Source organism: Anopheles maculipalpis, chromosome X, assembly GCF_943734695.1.
Source record: "Anopheles maculipalpis chromosome X, idAnoMacuDA_375_x, whole genome shotgun sequence".
NCBI lineage: Eukaryota > Metazoa > Arthropoda > Insecta > Diptera > Culicidae > Anopheles > Anopheles maculipalpis.
The window spans coordinates 6,441,453-6,458,658 of NC_064870.1; the positions used below are offsets into that span (position 1 = coordinate 6,441,453).

The following is a 17,206-nucleotide window of genomic DNA, read 5'->3' on the forward strand; positions in this document are numbered from 1 at the left end:
AACATCCGCCTCAGCCAATAGCGGCTCACACGGATGATGTGCACGGCGGATGCTTGTTCAGTCGGAGGCTCTGTGTGAATCACAAAAAAAAAAGTACAACAAAACTACAAAATATCATCTAGCAAACTGAAATCATTTCGAGAAGGAGGGAACACGTTTTAGCTGCGCGTATTTTGCGGAACTTGCAAGGAAATCGTTTGAAGTGTGAAACAAAAAAGGGTCTGTGAAGGAGTAGATGAAGTACATAGGAAATTAGTCCGAAGATGGGAAAAAAGAAGAAGAAGAAAACAATAGATTTATAGTATTACGAGTACTAACCGCCACTAAACGCTAACACTAACTCGCACCAGCAACAGCTACACGAAACTGTGACTATTACTACCAAGTTTGTTTTGTTTAAATAAACACTATCATCATTATAGCTACTGTCCACTGCTAGTAGACACATTTGCGGCTACGAGGATGGGTGGGTGGGGTGTAGGGGAGAAAGGCTACAAAAACAAGAACAACAACAAACAGCAAAACTCAAAACCAGGCATGTCCACCTGGGTCAGATGCGATAAACGTGCAAGGGTGGACGAACATGTGAAGCAATATAACAACTACCTACCTTATATCAGCCTGTGTTACACTGTGGAGGCTGTTGTGTTGCTCCTCTCTCTCTCCATCTCTCGGAGGGCAGGAGTTGGATATGCTCGCTAATGGTTGAACCTGTAGCTGAATGGTTAAAGGACGCAGGGTAGCTAGTAAAGGGAGACGGACAAAGACGTTATGGTTGAGGTTGAGACGACATATGAAGAACGTGGTCAACAGTCAGAGGTACAAGGATTTATATAAATGCATACATATAGAAATATATATATATAGATATATATGAATAGATTTATATTTATATATACATTACATATATATATTCAAAACTATATTGATAGTGTGTGTGTGTGTGTGCGGCAAGCGAGAAGTGTTTGAAGTTTAAAGAACGATGGAATTAGTGCACGAAAAAGTAGATACCTTAGTATGCGGGGCCGTGTGTGTCTCTAGCAAGTGTCATTGAGTATGAGACAATGGCGGATACGCGACATTTTGTTGGCATGGTCTTGGACGATGCAACCTCTCCTAACTGCGAGATCTTTAGGTAGACTTGGTCCATGATGGATATCGAGGACGCTTTTGATAGACGACCCTTCCGACGATGTCTCTAGACCTTTTTCAATTGCGCCGACACGATCTTCAAGGTCGCCATGATCGTCAGGAAACTAGTTACTCTTGGATATCGACAAGGTCTCTTCCTTTGGATGATGAGACACTTGGATGAGATTTGTTCTTTGTAGGAAGTCCTTTTCTAGGTATGAGCCTTTCGGATTCGCTCACTGTTACACCCACCACTATGTGTGATGTGTGATGAATGAATGTGTGAATGTACGTGAATGCAAAGAGAGAAAGAGTTTTGAATATGAATTTGATCAATTATCGAACTCACAAGGAAAAAAAAAGTGCATATGAGAAGGAGTCGTTAATGGGGCGCTAGAGCAGTAGAAAGGACAAACAATTCAAGCAAATGAAAGAGAAAGGGAGAGAGTAGTAGTAACGCTTGCGACGTAGTATTTGAAGTATAGATAAATATTAACACTAAAGTATATGTATATTATAGAACTAATGATGTATCTCAAAAAAACAAACAAAAAAAAAAACAGATGTGTGCCTTTTTCTACCGAAATGAAATGCAAACTGTGCTTTGCGTATGCGAAATGCTAAACAAAACTGATCGAAACCAAAACACAACACTGCAGGAAAACAAACAAACAATGGCGAACCGGACGAACACTGTAACATGTAAACAATAGTGGAGGCGAACACCACAGTACGGCGTACAATTCCCGCAAGTAGAAGCCCCGGTAACGGAGGACAAGGATGGTTAGCCCGTTTAGCCTGAATCGGCCCTTAATCTTATGCTCATTTTGACAGCTCGCAAACAAACAGGATCATTATGCCGGGGTAGCGTGAAATGTAGCTACTGCAGCAAACACCTGCTACACGCCACCATCTGGAGAACGGTTTTCGATGCGTAAGTAGCGAATGGTTGCGAGTGGGTGACTAGTGGCAATGGCAATAATAGCGCAATCTGACCCACTTCGCCTCCATACGCCCTGTTAACTGTCTGTTTATGCTGTGTTAGACAGAATGGCTTCGTGCGTCTGGTCTGGTCGGAGGGCGGGTGATGTTTGCAGGAGTGCAGTGCAGTGGACTCCGCAACCAAACCGCAGAAGAAAAACATACGATCATCAAACACGTTTTGTGTTTGGTGGGGTCTGTTTGACGCTCGGTTCGCGTCAAAGATTTGTTACAATTTTGCGGTATCGATCCCATTTTTACATGGAAAATGAGTCAGGTTCGCTACGTGCTCTTTTGCACCGTCACTATGGGCCCGTTCGGTTGCTTGGTAAGCCATCCATCCTCAAGGAAATTTTTGTTCTGTTCCATCACTTCACCAAACGGCTATTTGCAGCGAGTTCGTACCGAGATTCGAATCGAATTTGAATTAGTAAACGTCACCTGACAAGCGCTACTAAGTAATGTGTGCGTGAGTGCTCCTTTCGTTGGTCGCTCAACCTACGCGTTACTAATCATCCTTTTAGTCTTCTGAGGCACATCAGGCACTCGGGAAATGAAACAGATGCAAATCTCTACCCATAAAACCACACGAAACACACGAGCTTGACGTTGACCGTGCGTGTCAACAGACAGAGAGAGAGAGAGAGAGATAGTGAAAAGTGCGATTGAATGAATGATCGAGCGAATGTAACGGTGTGTGCGATTTTTTTTTTTTAAAGTGTGTGAGTGAGAGATTAGTGGCAAGATCGTAGAACTTATAGGGTTTGTGTTTTGATAGTTAAAAAAAAAAATGTAACGCGAAAAACATGGGGCACTTTAACCTCAACTTGAAAGCAATCTCCTACCAGATCATAGTGATGATCAATTCTCCATATTTTTCCTATCCACTTGTGCGCTCCCGTGTTCGCAAAGTTGCCATCTGGGGGCATATCAGAGTGGGAAGAAATCTGTATGTAAAAAAAATAATGGTGAATTGAAAATTGATAAAAAAATACCTCTCAAAAAATGAGAAAGAGTGGGAAAAAGTGGTGAAAATAGTGAAATGTGTAACTAAAAATTTTATTACTAGCAGTATAGGTAAGAACAGAGCGAATATCATTGTGTGCAAATACAACAAAACAAAGAGCAGGAGAGCGAGCGATAAACAGAAAACAAAATAACATGCAAAAGCAGTCACCTTGTACGAAAAGTAATAAAAAAAAACCGAAAAAAAATAAATGTAAGAAAAAATAGATAAACCAAGGACAGCAATAGATATATACATATAAATATATATTTTTAGTAAACACAAGATGCAAACTAAAAAGCAAACATCAAACACCTTTACGAATACGAACAGAGTGAAATCAACACGAACAACAACACCGTACAATAGAACCTCAATTGGAAGGCAAAAGGGCGAACGTTTTTACCTCAAGTTTTACAGAGTCGATGTCGTGTAATAGGCAAACAAAAATGTGGAGAGTAGAAAAGAAGCAAACCGGCAAACACTGATACCTAATCTAATGCACTAGCACATCGGGAAAAATCGTTAAATGATTGCAATACACAACTAAAAGCAAGTAGTAATAGTACGAAATTGACAAGGAAGCGATGCAAAAACAAAAACCCTGAACCGGTAGGAAGAGGTACTACAGTAAGAAAAGTATGAACGAAGCAAACAAAATTGTGCATTTTTGGGGTGCGAAAAGGTGTGTGTGACCGAAAGAGACGAAAGTGAAAGAAGATAATATGAAAGTGAGCGAAAGGAGAAAAGAACAGTAAAACAACACACATCCAAAAGATGCAAATCTTTAAAAAACAACACAAACTTTTGCATGTTTTTTGATACAATGTAATTTATATTTAATTTAGTTTAATGTGGAAAAAATATATAGTGCGTACATTAAAGCAACACAAACACACATACACCCAACCTACCCTTTGAAGTCTTGAGCATCCATAAATAAGCAGCAAGCGCGTACGTGAATGTACGACAAACACACATACAGTATAAATCTCTATATTTTACATCCACGAGTCCGAGAGTCCACGAACAAAACAAAGAAGAAGAAAAAAAACGGAGCGCGATCGAAAAAAAGGGCAGAGGAGGGCGGGCGAAAGGGCCAGGGATAGGGAACATAAGAAGAAGAAGATGAAAAACACCCTAAAAAGTAATGCTAATGAAATAATAAAAATGGTGCGAAATGTGAAAAAAATTCAAACAAACCCGTGTTGCGTCAATTAGCCGTCGTTAAAGGATGCCGTACCGGTGCGTTTTTGGTCGGTTGGGCACTGAAAGAAAGGCATTTCGGGCAGCCCACCGCATTGCGGGCTAGTACCGGGGAACACTTCGATAGTAAAAATTGGCTTCTGCATGCTTTTGGGCATGTGCTCGTCTCCTAATATGCAGTTGTTAATTTTAGAGCAAAAATAGAAGAAAGAAAATAATCGAAAGAAAGCGGGCCGAACATTTGCGGTTGCGGAACGATCCCGTGTGTCGAAGGAAGGTGAAAATCGGTTTCCCAATTTTAGTGGGTCAGCGGAAGTGACCTTTTTTTGTTGCATTTTCCCTCGCTTCATTTTACAGGAGAAACTGTGCACGAGATTTGCGATCTATGCTTTTATCGATGCGATCGAATAGATATGTAGCGGAACTTCCCAGCATGCAGCAACGCGGCACAGGGAAATGTTGCTTTAATCCGCTTACTTCACGGGCTGGTGAGTAACGGGAAACAGTGTAAAGCAAGGGCAAGAGAGAACCGATGACCCGTACCCGGTACCGGTAAGTTGCACTACCCGCCCCAAAGTTTGAGCTGTGTCTGCTAAATAGAAATAAACAACGCATTACATCACCTTTTTTCGGGACGAAAACCTCTCTTGGTGAACGTTACCTTTGGTGGTGTATGTGCGTATGAAAAAAGAAGAAAAAAAGAAACATTTCTGTAACGCATCAGATTAGGTAGATTTTAATGTGTAAGATAGCTGCATTAGATGACGAAAATGTCCAACAAATTAATCATCGTTAACAGCCGCTGTGAGCTATTTTGAGTTTGAATTATTTTGTCCTTGCGTTACCTATAGTGTTGCGCCTGACGTGTAGGCAATCGCAAAGCATCTGTGCTTGAGAACATCGATTATGTGCTCGGCACACTTGTTGGGTGCGTGAGAAAGCCTGTCGCAATTTTTTGATTATTGTATAAATCAATTTCAAAAAAAAAATTTTAATTCATAAATACATCGTTAAAGATTTTAAATCCAATAAACTTAACTCACGTCAGGCATGAAATTAGTGTTAGAAAAAACAAATCGATCCCGCAACGGTACCGAAGTGCGTAATTAACGAACGGCATTTTGCATACACTTGTACCGCTCTCCTTTAAGGCGCTCGCAGATAAAACCGGCTGCAAACGAGACATCCCGCTGTCTCGGCACCATGGTGAGCAGTCGATGAGCCGCATCCCGGTGCCCGATAAGGCGAATCGTGTACCGTACACCTCTCCCACATCGCCCACCATCCTAATCACCTAGCAACCAGCATACGATAGGACGATTCCCTTTTACTGTGTTGTTTTCCCCCTTTTTTTTGCAGACTCTGCTCGCTGCTGGTGTCGCAGGTAAGATGATTACCGCACGCCACACAGTTCCAAAACCCGAGGTGTTTTTCTCACCGTACCGCACCGCGAAGGGTGGCCACTTGTCGGGCAGCGGACCCCGGAAGCTGCCTGCTGTGACTGTGGCGCAAAATGGTAACGGGTAGGGCGTTGCCAGGACGCCTTATATCTATGCGACGCAATCGGGCGATGCAATCGAATTGCGATCATTCGTGGCAGTCGGGCGGGCAAATGGGCACCGTAATCGGGTATCCGGGAGGTACAGAATAATGAGCCGGGGCTGTGTGAGCGGTGGTTTTGCTGTGACCATTGCATTGCAATTAAGAAGATACGCGCCCCGAACGGGCGTCGTAGCAGGACGAGCGAAGGGAACAATTTGAACTGCACGTCGCTAGCGGGAATCATCAGGATGACCTTTTTATTTTTGGGAATATGTGTTTGATTACATGGTAGTTTTAAATGGCAAACGATTGGATATTACTCACGTTGAGAGGGTGTAAGCCGTGTTCTTCTCGCCTGGTTGCTGGCCATATTCGGCGAGTTTGGTAGCACACTCACCACTTCAGATGACAGATGTGATATGATAATTTTTATATTACAAATACATACGCCAGCTTTTTTTTTATCCAGCAGTTTTTACTCAGCACAGCACTCCGGATTACTGCGGAGAAATTACTTTCAATTACTGCGGAGTAAACTCCGCGAGTAAATACTCCTGATTCATCCGTCGCGCTCGGGAGATTTCAGCAGCGTGGGGCACCTGTAGAACCCTCGGCGATGACGTCCTTCGCTGGTCTCCACCAGCAGCTTGCGAACATCCGAATTGCTGCGGACTTGACCCGTTACCTGACTGGCTGAATCCTTATTCCAAGCATCACAGATTGCATACATCTAGGCGCTTTCAAATGCAGATATTGTGAGGCGCTGTCTGCAAACTTCCGTAGATTCCCGAAATTGAATAAAGTACGCTTCCGTGTAAAGGGTTTGCAGGCTTAAGATTTATTTTAAAATGATACTAATAAGTGGAGGTCTCATCAGATAGTGCTGGAGGGTAGGTTCCGTCGCTCAGTTGCAGTGTTCGGTCGGATCGACGGAACTGTTCCGGACCCAGCCGAACACGTAGTAGCCACACATGGCGCCCAGTACCACCGCCAGACAGAGCCAACAGTTGTACGTCATCACGATCAGCATCAGGATGTAGGAGACGCTGACCTGCAGCAGATGCAGCAGCGTCTGTATCATGTGCATTCGGCAGAGTAGCGCTTGCCTATACGGAAGATATGGAAGGAAAGGTTGTTAGTACGCAAGCCGGTTACAGCTGTCAAAGGAACTGTCACCGATTGAAGGGTCTTGTTTTTTTTTTTTTTTGCTAAATGCGATTCACCAGAGCGTAACGTCTATGGGTGGCTTTCCGAAAGAAAGCATTTGCTTCCCTCGTTTTGTTCCCGGCACTTTCCACACGGTGAGGGAGGATCAAAAGAAAGATGAAACATTTTCTGCTCCACACTCGAAACGGGCGTGCGCGTGTGTAAGGGGCCTTTTTTCGTCGTAGACTGCGCAAAAAACAAGGGAGTACAAGTACAAGGTTCAAAGGACGAACCCGTTTGGTTCCGATTCTCCACGGTTCTTTAAGTTGTGACGAACGGCCGGTTTTTGGATCATTTTCCAGGGATGCAAATGAATCGCCTTTTGTTTTGCGACCCCTTTTTTATCGCAAAGCGAGCAAAGGGGTCGCGCACATCAATCGGAACCGCCATCTTGTTGGGTGGTTACTCCAGTATTTCGTTTTGATTCGGTTAGGCATTGGCACGGTACAAGTGTTCCAGGGATGCAAAGACCTTAGACACTACACTTCCAGGTGAAGGTGATGAGCACCGATCACCCAACACCTCATTAAATGTAAAGGTATATGCACCACACACGCGCACATATTCCTTGCTTTAAGAGGAAGGTAGGTTGCACCGATTCTTTAGCACTACTTGGCGTTCACTTAGCATTCACTGCTCCTACAACAAAGCAGGTCAAAGGCAGACTCGAACCGTTTTAGGAAGCGCGTGTCAAGTTTGCAGAAAAAAGAAAATTCCAAATTAATAAATCGTTTTATTTGATCAATCGACGACTTGTGTGCATGTGTAAGTGCTCTCGTCACATTCACCCTTAAGAGTTAGGAAAAATACAAAAGAAAGCGAGATGAAAGCCAACAAAAAAAAACGCTTAAAATAGGAAGGAAAGGATTTCCCAAAACCTTCCCTTTCATTCCACACGCACACACACACACACCTCACATCCGGATCGCTTTTTTAATTTTACTTGGCACGTGGCGCGGCCATCGTCCGGATTCGACAAAATTCCAACGGGGTGTGCATTAATTTGCCGAACCCGTCCGTACCAAATTTCTTCACCCCCCCCCCCCACGAGCGTTTGGCATCAATCGGACCGTAACCGTTTTGCTGCCGTTGAAACTGTCAAGCACAGGCAGGGTACTAGTCGCCTAGTCCCGACACAGATTACCAACGCTCCAAGCAGAGCGCTTATCTCAGTTGTTTGGTCTGTCAAGTCAACGTTACACCTTACCTGAGCGTACGCTTATCGTTGGTATGGGTGCCGCGTTTGGATGCATCGGAAAAGTGCAGCAGCTCCCGACCATACTTGAGCCCTTCGTAGGCGAACGCGAGCAGAAAGAACCCGATGGTGGCACCAACGAATGCACCGGCCTCGGTTGTCGCCCAGCTCGGGAAGAGGATTATTTCGCAGCTGCCACCATGAAACTGGGAAGATTGTGCAGTGCAAGGTTGAGAGAAGCGGTTGCGAATGATACGGACTCGGGGGCAGCCGGACTACCTACCGACATCTGCATGGGGCAGGCCATCTCCATATCGTCCGGTCCTCCGTGGTTGTGGTCCATCGTTTGATCGTTGGTAACTCTTGGATGGTTCTCTGCAGCTTATCTCGACCCACCAACACTCAACAGAAGCTTTCAAACAACTTCAAGGACGTCTATCGTACAACAGGACCGCTCACCGATGCGTGCGTAACCGGCAAAGACGAAAGTACCGACTGGTGCGTGTAAAGTCATACCCATCCAAAGTCTTTTTAAAGTCTCTACCCGGCGTCGCCCGGTGCAAGTACCGCTGAAAACCGTACAGATGCAATCGATTAGGTGCTTTCTGATTACCCCCTTTCGGAAGGTCGATAAACGGTCACACCTGAGACATGGAGTGCTGATAACGGACAACTTCTCCTAAGGCGTGCTGCTTATCAGTGGTTGTGTGGAGGGCTTCTTTCTTTCTCGCCGTTTGCTCGCTTATTGGTATTGGTCAGAAAATTGGAACAGTAAGACGCGCTTTGAAGTGTGCCCGGAGAGGGTCTGGAAAAAGGGAGTGCGGATAGGCAATTGTTCTGCAGCTATTGGCCAGCCAGATCACCCACTAGGTCCAAACCGTACGGAGTTCATCGCAAGACAATCGTTTCCGTCCCTACGACGCACCGGTAAGACCGAGGGGTATATCGATAACGGCACACAGGCCCATGTCTGCCTGCAGTGCTAGAAGAAGGCGCACGTCTAATGCCGTGTGCAAAACCCGAATGCTACAAGAACCCGAGCAACGTATGTTGGTGCCGTGTGGCAATATGGATGCCTCGCGACAGCCTTACCTTGCACATCTCAGCATCTATCATAGTTAGCCGTAAATAGCAGAAGCATTCGGGCTGTTGCCAACGGTCAATCGTACCTGTTTTGATTGGCGTGCGAGCTGCTTTTGGGATATATACCCTTGTTTAGGAGTAATTTGGATTGCGATTTGTTTTCGATGACTTGCGTTTCGATTAGCTTCATCCGAATGTGTGGTGGGACTATTCAAACTGATCGACGTTTATGTATTGTAGAATTATATTTTATTTAGCTAATTATGGTATCATTCACGTACGTTAGCCTCGGCTGCTTTGCTACCAGCTGAATGAACGTTGCACAGATTTTAGAGTCATTTGTGAATAATTGCATACTTTCAGGCCTTACTGATCACTTTTATTTCTTAGTAGTGATGGGCAAAATGCTGCTTTGGTCGGAATTGATTCCGGAGCGCTTCAAAATACCCAGAATTCCGGAATCTCGGTCCTACGAATCGTCTTTGTTGTGGAATTGGTTTCGGAAACGATTTTATAATTAATTCTAAAATTGGTTCCGGAATTGATTCCGAATTCTGTTTCAGCATTGAATCCAGAATCGATGCCAGATACGTTTTCTTAATTGGTGCCGGAACCAGAAACGATTCCAAAAACGGGATCGATCTAACCGTTATTGCCGAGTCAATGTTCTGATTTCTATTTAGCTGATAGTATTTCTTGTCTTTCTAGTGTACCACAAGGAAACTAGTTAAGTCGTTTCTTGTTTCACTTATGTGTTAATGACGTTTATGATATTCTTCCATCCCTAGATAGGATACCCACTCTAAGCTGACGACATAAAAAAATATATTCCTATTTTTGTTAGTTCCGATAGTTATCAGTTTTACAGTATTATTTATTTCATTTTTACCAATATTTTTAATAAACAATAGCAATAATCATTGAAAACCCGCACTACGATACGATCTGCGTCCCTACATGTGTCTCCTCCGAGCTACCATCTTCGTCCGTATCGCTGGAAGAGCTTAGATCATCCGGACTCAACCAGAGCTTCGATGCACCCTTCTTCATCTGCACCGTACCCTTCGGATCGGGATGCTTCCGTTTCCGGCTGCCAGTGGGCTCCGGTATCGCAATCGGCAGTTGGCTGCCAGTCGCCACCCCCTTAGATACCGGTTCCTGTTCCGCGCCCTGTCCCATCTCCAGCGCGATTGCTTTATTCAAACCTTCCTGTATCGCTTCGTCGGCCGCCACAATCAGCTCGCTTCGTGCGTGCTCGTACTCGCTATCCGCAAACTCGTGCTTCGGCTTCGACAGTAGCTTCGATATCTTGCGTTCCGCCTTGACCCGTTCATTACCGTCGCCCTCTTCCTGTTGCTTTTCCAGGTACGCCTTTAGGCGCTTTTCCTCGTTAATGTCACGCAGCCGACGTCCGCTTAGATCGCGGCACGCTTCCCGGTTGGTAGTTTTCTCAATCTGTGCACCGATTGCACGCAGCATCGAGCCGAAACCACCCTTACCACCTGGCAGCCGTTCGACGATGCGCACGGGAACATCCGGACGCAAACTGCCACACTCGAGCGATGTGATCCGACGTCCATTCTGTGTACAGTAGTAGGCTGACGGTGGAAGACCCTATGTGGAATGAAGCGATTGTAAATGTCTGTTTCGTGTCTATACACCCGACACCGAAGGACAGCACGGAACAACGATGACTCACCGTCCAGCGCTCGATTGCAATTGGGATATTACACGCAATCTCACTTTCAGCCTGTACTTCCAACACTTCACGACCGTAAACTATGGTAATCATGTTGTTTTTCTATAAAATAAATTTACAGTAGAAAAATAATGTTTTTGCTGCTGCGTAGCGTTTATCGAAGCTTGTTGTTGTTTGTAAATACACGATTCAAAGACGAAACGTCAAACGGATCGAAGGATTTGCATGCCCGTTTATTGTGTCTCGTTCATTGCTTGGAGGAAAATATAAGAAATGAGCAAAATGGTAGCATTTTCGTGGTACATTTAGATTAAACAATGATTTAAATATTTATATTACGATAATAACAACACAAAAAACTAAAATAAATCGAGTAGGCGTAAGTAAATAGCTAAACATACGAACGCAATTGCTGATTGAGCTTGTGTGCAAGAAAAATCATCCAGGACATTAACCTCATACTGCATTTCACAAAAATAGGCTGCTATAAACATGCTATAAAATAAATGGTATTGATAACGGCCTTGAAGGTGGAGGATGGGTGGAATGCCCGTAAGGATCGCAGTCCTCACTGCGAGGCAACGGACCAGATGGGATTTGAATTGGTCCTGCCATGTGAAGACCGACACCTATGTCACCTCTGGATTTCTCCTGTACTACAGCAAATGGACAGACAAGATTTTACCTTTTTACACAGAATTTTATTTTTTAAACAGATACAGTTGTTTTGCAACAATTCCAAAGTACACGAGACCACACAGATCATACATCATCATTCATCATATTCTGCAATCTACCGCACCCTTATGTCTTCCAGCACTTCGGCTTCGTATACGATTAGCATTTATGTAGCGTCAAAGTTCATTGTTTGTTTGTTTCTTTTTCTTTTGCTATTTAATGACGTCAACTTAACTTACACTTGCCTGCTTTGAGTCCCCGTTGTTTGGCCGACAACGTTGCCGGATACTAAATAGGTATTGTGGAAAACAGTCGCCCACATATGTGTATGTGTGTGCATTGGTAGACAGGCGCGCTCTGTCTCACTCTACTAAAGCACATCGATCCACATATAATTTCTATCAGGGGATTTCTAAGCAGGTTTTGGGTTTTCATTTTTATTTTCCTTCCCAATCGGACAAAGCTCTCGGGTCTCGTTGTGTTTTGTGTGTGTGTGTGTTGTTTGTTAATGTTTGCATAATTACGTGTTGCCAAAGTCCCGTCTTTTCTCATTCAACAAAAGCAGATACAGTTTCGGCAGGGAAAGCGACCCTTTAAGCTCTTCACATTTGTTTTGGTAAGTAAATTCGCGGTACACACCTATAACGGGACACTAGTTGTCCGCAAAACACATATCATATTGTAAATATGGATGACAGGATAAATAATCACTACGATCGCCTTTGCAGCGTGCAGTTCTCGTTTCCTGTGTTTGCCTACATTTTCTTTATGTTCGGTATGAATAGTGTTGAAGCATCGGTTTGATAAGTTTCCTCTATGCTTAAACTCTGGATACTCTCTTTGTGCCTAAGACTAACGCTCCTGTTTTGCATCGGTTTTAACGAGATGCATTTTACCTTTGCCCAACACTTGTTCCATCCATTATAAATCTGCGACGTTAAAGCCATTTAACAATCAAAACCCTTTCTTTAAGTATGTGTTTCTCTTTAACCTTTCACTGCAGTAATATAAATTCATATCAAGCAACATAGACATATATACATAACATGCATCTTTTTTTTCATAATAATAAAAAAACCTTTCATACCTATACTAAAATGCTAAAGAAGCTGACATAAACCTCAAATTTCCCTAACCTGGATGGGGAAACAATTTCAAACAAACTAAACAGTATGTAATATATTCGCTATAAATTTTTTAAAATGTAACGTTTTACTTTAATTCTTCCCTCCCATAGCGTGCGTGCATTGACGTAACTCTAGAGCACTGAAAAGTTTAAAAAAAATACTACTACCGTACTTCGGTGATCAGAATTCTGGATCGTCAAGAGCAAATACCACCACTAGACATCCTTCGACCTTCGCTCGCACGGTATCCGTCTGTCGCTTCATTGTCCCATTAGTTATTGACTAGTGCGCGGCATAAGGAGAGGCAATAGATCGTTGTTTTTTGCGTGTAAGTTCAAGTGCATCACCAGTTTGCGATTAATCGGCGCCAAGTGGCTACGTGGTGTGGAATCTTGGTTAGGGCCCGTTTTGTTTATTCTCTATTAGGAAGAGAGAGAGAGAGAACGAACCCCGAAATGCGTTTGCACGAATGGCGCCCTCTACTAATCCACTTGTTCTGTTGGGTGCCATCTTAAACAGCCAGTCTATAATCTTTGGGACGAAACAATTTAGTATTTGCAATGATGAGTTACACACACACACGCACACACGTAAACATTGATCTAGTTTTTGTTTTGTTTTTGGGGTTACACCTTCTTTTACTTTTCACTCTTTCTTTAAGTGTTTTGCGTTATTTTTAATATTTGCACAGTTCTGTGACCTTCTCTATTGGTTATTTTGCGGTTTCGTTTTTTTTGTTTTTCATTACATCTATTTCTATGTATTTTTTTTCTTTAAATCTTACAATTTGTTTGCTTTTCTTCGTTTTTAACCATTTTGCGTTATGATCCAATACAACAACACAGCATGAGATCAATAAACTTCTTTTTTTTATAACTCGTTTCTCTATCTCTCGCTCGCTTCTCCATTGGCCAAATATGCAAGAGGAAGGATTCACACAATTTTTCAACATTATAACTCACGGAGTCGGAGCCCATATAAGGGCCAATCGCTCAGGAGAAGTTTGCAATCATACAGGCAAAGTATGTCAAATGGCATAGCACAGTCATAAGGCCTTCTAAAGTCAACCACACGGCTGAAGAAACGTTTTTGATGGATGCGTTGCATGGCATCGCGAACAAGAATTCGGAGTAACAAAGCTATGGGAAGGATTTGACTATCCAAGACTGTGTCCCGGGGTAGTTTCTAAACATAGAAAGGTTTAGGAAATTCTAGACGATTCGTATGAAAGGACAAACCGCAAATCTTGTAGTCTTGGGTAGATAAAAATTGCCTCATTAGCCCACATTGCACCAATACCCTAATAGCTACACACTACCTAAAGCAAATTCCAGGCTACATTTTCTTTTGCTAGTGCTTTATCGCTGAATATTCGTTGTTAAGTCTTGTATTACATACTCTTAGAAGCTAACGATCGCTTCTCACATATGCGACATTCGCATCATCGCAGCCAAAGACGCAAAGTAAACGCTCCTAACAACATTCTTCTCCCCCCACTTCCAAAGAAAAAAAAAAGGTTACGTTAAACGCACGCGCGGATGGACTATGTCATATAATTTGCACATATCGATTGGACCTTAGTTACGTAATGCTCGTATGTTCACCATCGTTTTTCTCGTAATACGCCACATCGAAGTACATATTGTTGCCGGGAAATTTTGGTCCTTAGTCGATTTGGTTTAGGTTTTGAAATAAAATAAAAAGAAAAACAATCCCCGCAAATATTTAGCAGCTGACATTGATTTTTGTTGTTTTTAATAGTGTATTCTAATGCAATAATTGACTTCAAATAGTTACAAAAGTACTACTAAATTTGTGTCCTGTTTTTTATGAAGAATCAAAATACTAGATTAAGGGACAAAATCAAGACAACAAGGACAAGATTAAGGGTGCCGGTCAAATAGTTAAAAAAGGATGCTGCACAGACAAAACATTGGATGAGCTCTGTTTAAAAATGGATGACCTAGAAACACACTTTACCGGCAACAACTGTACGGTGGGCACTACACACTGTTTGAGAAGGGCTTTTGTTTTGTGTGTGTGTGTATGTTCCCCTATTAAAATTTTATGGTTTGTTATCCATTTTTCCATATTTTAACGTTTTACCACATTCGCTAGCATATCATTAGCTTTCCTTGTGCCCGGATGGGACGGATGTCCGAATGGAGCGTGGCGGAATCGCTACATGTGTATATCTGTATATATTTATCAACAATAATGTAGGGGTTGTGTACACACAAGATAATATTTCGTTGCCTAGTTTGTTAAAAGATTTTTGATGAAACCGATCATTTCTGTGAGCATCTCCAGTCAATTTAAGCTCTGCGCTTCGTTTTTTATATCTTATGCAGCTAACTTTTTTCTTAAAGATTCTTGAAGTGTACTTTCTCTGCCTGTCCAGTGTCCAGTGTGGCACACACACCACACGCGAAATTACAGCATTTGTGTATAGATATTGAATTAACGCTTCTTTTTTTTTCTTTACATCTAGTCACGTGCACATACACCCTGTGAAAGGACATTAGTGTATGCGGTAGTAAGAGTAAACTTGTGTTCCTATTCTATTTATCGGACATCTGCTGCCCATTTATAGTAAAACATTAAACTTACAAAACTAGTTACGTTTATATACATACAGTGTGTCCGTGTGTGTGTGTGTATTTTGCGGCATATGAGCACGCCGATGCTGAGTAACATCTATATGTAGTATGAAAAGAACATGTACACACATATCCTTATGTCTCTAGTATCTATGTATGTTAAGCAATTTTCTAATCAATTTTCATACACTTCAGAGTTAAACACACACACACATACGCCACCGATATTTAACGTTTAGCACATCACAAAATCCTTCTATTTTTACCCTTAGTGAACTATTATCGCCGTTCATGTTGTAGAGTTCAACACTCAAAGGTTTAATTGCACGTGGCAGCAAACACCACACACACAAATTTGACAAAATGTGGCATTTATTCGTGTGTGTTTGTTTGTTATCATTGTTGCAAGCTATATTAAGGGGTAGAACAATGCTATGCTGAGGGATAGGTACTTGGGTCTAACCAACGACGTGAGCCAAAAGTCGGTTCAGTAGTGTTCGTTTAGCTAGTAAGGATTATATTGGCGTTGTGAAGGTCTCGCACCAAAAAAAATAAACAGAGTTTTGTATTTAGCATTTCTTTTTCACAATTTTATGAAAAGTTTTTACTGTATGTTGAGGCGTGTATGGGTGTTGTGAGTTAGGACAGATAGGCACGCATTGTTAGGATGTATAAGTAAAACAGGTTGCCAGTTCGGAAATCATCACACCTGTGATTGTTATCGTCAGTGATGTGTGTAGATGGTTTGTCAAACGCCGCACTTCTAATCGCAAATCACTAGCATCAAATCATGCTTCATGGCATCCCTTTCTAACATTCTATTGCCTTCCTTCGCTCTCGCTCTTCTGGGAGGACACTCAGCGAACGATTGGGATAAAGATTGCTCGCAAATTTGCAGGTAAATTAAGTAAAAACAGTCTATTTGGTGACGAGTAATTAACAGTGGTTTGTGTGTCTTTCACTTTCAGGAATTCATCTAGTCCAGCACTGAAATCCTTGTGCCTACTTCCAAATATTGTCCTTAATGCAGAATAAGAACATCAGCGCAAAGAACTAGCGAAAATGGCAATGAATTTTTAGCGCAACTCGAAACGAACGGGTAAAGAAAAGCCGTGCAGAAAAGCAGGTAAATACCGGATGAATGGCCATTTCCTAAGGATGTGGGTAAGTGCAAAGGGCCAGTGGAAAAGTGGTGTTTAGAGCAGTGCAATAAATGCAGAACAAAAGTTTTCCTGTGCAAATCAAGTGTGCGTAACCATTTTGATCCGAACCGCTGCTATGGAGATCTGGGTTTCCGTTGCAGATAAGGTAGGGTGATGCATGAAACATCTAAAAAGGAACATTGAACCTCACTTGCCCGTTAAAATGCGGGTGTTTCATTCATACCAGATTCATACAAAGATGTTGCAACAATGGTAGTTGGAATAATCAACCAGCGTGCGGTGCCGCACGTTGCCAACCGAGATTGATGCAGCCCCCAATCTGGGTGACTTACCGCTGCGCAACGGGTGCGACAATCTAGACCGTTTGCAGCACATTGAACATGTATCAGAACTAACGACTCTCGCCTTTCTAGTTACCCTAAAACGATTCGTTGCACGCCGTGGTTTGGTCAAACAGATTTTCTCATCAAACAGACCAACATCAGACACAGGTGATGTGAAAACAAACGGTATGTCGTCTGTCCTAGGACTCATCTGGAGCTGAATGAATGATCAACTATGCGTAAAAATACCCTCAGTCAATTTGAAC

General features: G+C 42.7%; 3 protein-coding genes across 3 annotated transcripts in view; 1 reads left to right on the forward strand and 2 right to left on the reverse strand.

The window, feature by feature from the left end:
- LOC126560414 (uncharacterized) overlaps positions 1-17,206 on the forward strand; it is a 202,368-nt gene that overhangs the window by 91,737 nt on the left and 93,425 nt on the right. The gene's annotated exons all lie outside the window — the stretch shown is intronic.
- LOC126562937 (replication stress response regulator SDE2-like) lies at positions 6,296-11,142 on the reverse strand. The gene is made up of 3 exons (XM_050219544.1): positions 11,050-11,142; positions 10,313-10,964; positions 6,296-6,399 (listed from the first exon to the last, which is right to left on the reverse strand). The coding sequence occupies exons 1-3, from the start codon at positions 11,140-11,142 to the stop codon at positions 6,296-6,298; spliced, it is 849 nt and encodes a 282-aa protein (XP_050075501.1).
- On the reverse strand, positions 6,771-8,610 carry LOC126561251 (high affinity copper uptake protein 1). Its single transcript, XM_050217212.1, has 3 exons — positions 8,551-8,610; positions 8,280-8,473; positions 6,771-6,972 (listed from the first exon to the last, which is right to left on the reverse strand). The coding sequence occupies exons 1-3, from the start codon at positions 8,608-8,610 to the stop codon at positions 6,771-6,773; spliced, it is 456 nt and encodes a 151-aa protein (XP_050073169.1).